At 55.0% G+C, this 3709-nt stretch overlaps 1 protein-coding gene across 1 annotated transcript in view; it reads left to right on the top strand.

Annotated features, from left to right (window-relative positions):
• Positions 1–3709, top strand: part of EPHX2 (epoxide hydrolase 2) — a 78256-nt gene that overhangs the window by 67123 nt on the left and 7424 nt on the right. The window contains exon 14 of the mRNA XM_019537262.1: positions 2934–2979. Coding sequence (XP_019392807.1) covers positions 2934–2979 — 46 coding nt within the window. The remainder of the gene's footprint in view (positions 1–2933; positions 2980–3709) is intronic.

Here is a 3709-nt window from a genome sequence, read left to right as displayed (position 1 = left end):
CCCGATGCACACCCTATGCCCAGGAGGGACACTTTGCTCGATCGCCTGGGCCCAGTCCAGCCCGAATGTCTACTCTCGATCTGTGCAAAGGATTCTGGCAAATGGCACTGGATCCGGATGCCATAGCCAAGTCTGCCTTTACCACCCCCGTGGGACTGTATGAGTTCACAGTTTTACCTTTTGGTATGCGCAACTCTGCTGCATCCTTCCAAAGGCTGATTAATAACCTGCTACAAGGGTGCGAGCAGTTTGCCATGGCGTACATCGATGACATCGCCATCTTTAGTCAAGACTTCGAATCGCACCTGAGCCATCTGACCACCCTGTTAGGCAAGATCAAGCACGCTGGTCTTACCGTGAAAGCTAAGAAGTGCCAGTGGGCACTATCTGAGGTAGTGTATTTAGGACATCGGGTGGGTGGAGGTCAGCCCCAGCTCGCTGTCAGCCAACCAATTCGAAATACATCACCTGTTACCAGGCAGATTCCAGCTCCCCAGGTAGAAACCCCCCACCCAGGTCATTGATGCCAGTCACAGAGGCAGAGGGAGCAGGTCCCCCCTCCCTCAGGACTGCAGCCAGTTCAAGTTACCTAAAGAGACCGGCCAGGGTGCGGTCCCCTCCGTGCTGACCCACCCTAATCAAATGGTTGCTGCTCAGAGATTTTAGTCAGTGTCACAGGGCAGAGATTTTGGGGAGAAACAAGGTGGCTTTCCGCCACAGATCGAGGTAAGACTAACTGGCCTATAGTTCCCGGGTCCTCCTTCCTCCCCTTTTTAAAGATGGGAACCACCTTGGCCTCGTCCAGTCCCCCGGCCCCACACCAGAGCCCCACGAGTGCTCGTACAGCCGTGCCGGGGGTCCCGCAATGACCGCAGCTAATTCCCGCAGCGCTCGGGGGTGGAGATCGTCAGGACCCACTGATTTAAATACGTCCAGTCCCTCCAGACATCTCCTGACTAGATCCGCCTGACCCTGGGCCTGGGTGCGCCTCCCCTGGGGCCTGAGGGGGTCCCGGTGGGGGGGGCTGATTTGGTCCCTGCTCAGGAAAATGGAGGCAAAGAAATGGTTAAATATGTTGGCTTTGTCATCTGATGTGACGCCTGGATTTCCTAGCGTGTTTTGCAGGGGCCCCATGTTACCCGGTACCGTCTTTTTACCCCCGATGTATTTAAAAAAGGACTTCTTGTTGTGCTTGATCCAGGAAGCTAGTCCCAGTCCCATCTCCGCCTTGGTCTTCCTGACCCCCCCTGCAGCCCCGAGCAACTGCAGTATAGTCCTCCCTGGGGATGACCCCTCCCTGCCATCGGGTGTGCGCCTCCCTTTTAGCTAGGAGATGTCTTTAATTGGGAACGGGATCCTAGGGTGGAACAAACCAGCATCTACAGGGAACAGCTCTAGGGGGGAGATGGGATAGCTGGGAAGAGACAGAGAGGAGTGGGGCTAGAGAGGACTTTGAGAAGTTGTCCAGTCCAACCCCCTGCCCGAGGCGCGGAGCTGGGGTTTCCTCTCCCTCCTCAATTCCATGCAGATGGGCTTGACGTCCAACTCCAAACTGGGCCGTAGCCCGCAGGTTTTGTAGGGGGAGAGGGGTGCTAGCAAGGGCAGCATCCTCTCCGGCGCTCAGTGCCACAGTCATGTCCATTCCCAGCAAGTTGCAATCAGGCTTGTGGCACTGGGGAAATCACAAGAGGCCTCTTAGATTATTGCACCCACCCAGGTGCCTGTATTGTGCTTCTCCCATAGGGACTGCAGTCCCACCACTGGCCTTCACCGAGCATCCTTTAGACCAGGAGCACTCAGTGGGCTGGATCCAGCCTGCGAGGCCATATTATCCAGCCTGAGAGTCCCCCGATAGGTCCAGAAACTTGGTGGTGTGAATTGCCATTCCCCTGCTGCCAAATGTCTGAACCCATGGGCCCAAACTCACTGTGCACCCCTTCTCCGGGCCATGGGGCTGGAAGTTTGAGCATCACTTTTGTAGAACCATTACTAATGGGGTAGGGACATCTGCTCCAGTTGGAGGTTTCTGGGTGTATCTTGTCATGTGCCGAATGAACAGTGTGAACACGGTACGGTACCCTGCAGCACCCTTGGCAGGATCTCAAGCCACCCCAGGGTGTGGCAGCACCCTAGTTGAGGGTCCCTGGTCTAAGGGGACTAGCTATGCGCATAGAGGGCAGGTCTATTGAGAGCTGTTTGGCAAACCAGTTGGACATCCCTGCACCAACGTTGGTGGAGACCATGGAGGGTCTGACGGGGATGGATCGCTCTAGATACACCCTGTTCATCTGCTCTTTCTCTAAATGTCTGCTACCAGTGTCAGAGTTGGGGTGCTGGGCTCAGTCAGTAGTAACTAATGGTTTTGGCAGGCGTGCCATGGACTAAGCTGCCACCCCCCTCTTTTCTGCTGGCTTATCTAATGGTTTCCCCCCGGAGCACTGGAAAAGTGTCCCAGCTGAGACCCAGGTTTATCTTTCCCTGACCTGTGGTGACTGCAAATTTATATGGCAAGAGAGCATCCAAAGCCTTGAATTTGGTGGCCCTTGGTCATGACACCTGATGTCTCTCACAGCAGCATCCTGCCCTTTCCTCCATCCCAAACCCTGCATGGCCAGAGACTCAAGCCCACCTGCCTCCATCCTGGTACCTCCGTCTACTCACATGGGGTTTCACATGCTGTGCAGTGACGTGTGCCACGGGTTAGCCCCCCCTGATCTGGATGGACCATTGGCCTGATGCAGTGTGGCACTGTTTATATTCTTACTCCCTTCCTTGCACCCATCATGGATTGTTCTCACATCCCTACCATCTTCCCCTGGCTTCGTGCCTCAGTCAGTGCCAAAGCACATCCTTCCATCCCATTTTGGGGGCTTTGCTCTACCCCTCTCCTCCGCCAGGCTGATCTAGGCTAATTAGAGGTGCTTCCCTTTCAGGACTGGTTGACCGTCCCACTCAAACTCAACAATGTCCAGCAACGAGGTAAGGCCGTGTCCAGTTTTGGGCCCCAATACAGAAGGGATGTGGGCACATTGGAGAGAGTCCAGAGGAGGGCAATGAAAATGGTTGTGGGGCTGGGGGACAGGACTGGTGAGGAGAGGCTGGGGGAAATGGGCTGATTCAGTCTGCAGAAGAGAAGACCGAGGGGGACTGAATAGCAGCCGTCACCTCCCTGCAGGGGGGTGCAAAGAGGACAGAGCTGGGCTGGTCTCAGTGGGGGCAGGTGGTGAATAAGGAGCAATGGGCTCAAGCTGCAGCGAGGGAAATTGAGGTTGGATATTAGGATGAATTTTCTCACCAGGAGGGTAGTAAAGTACTGGAACAGGTTACCCTGGGAGGTGGTGGGGTCTCCATCCTTGGAGGTTTTGAAGACCCAGGTAGACAAAGCCGTGGCTGGGATGATGTAGTTGAGGCTTGTCCTGCTTTGAGCCTTTGGGCAGGGGATTGGACTAGAGATCCCTTAATTTTCAAACTTAATTTTCTATGACTCCACAGTTCTATGACAATCTGTTAAATGGGTACTTTGTGTCAGTCTTTCATCAGTCCCATGGGATGCCCCTGCCCATTACAGGACAGGGAGGCCCAAGTGAGGGAGATCCCCTGCCCTTCATCAGTGCTGACCTTGTGAAGGAACACCTTGAGAGGCTTGGACACGTTCAAGTCAGCCGGCCCTGACAGTCTCCACCCCAGGGTACTCAAGGAGCTGGCGAGC

This window comes from Crocodylus porosus, unplaced genomic scaffold, assembly GCF_001723895.1.
Source record: "Crocodylus porosus isolate Cpor-Errol unplaced genomic scaffold, CroPor_comp1, whole genome shotgun sequence".
NCBI classification, from domain to species: domain Eukaryota; kingdom Metazoa; phylum Chordata; order Crocodylia; family Crocodylidae; genus Crocodylus; species Crocodylus porosus.
This window is presented reverse-complemented; position numbering and strand designations above follow the sequence as displayed.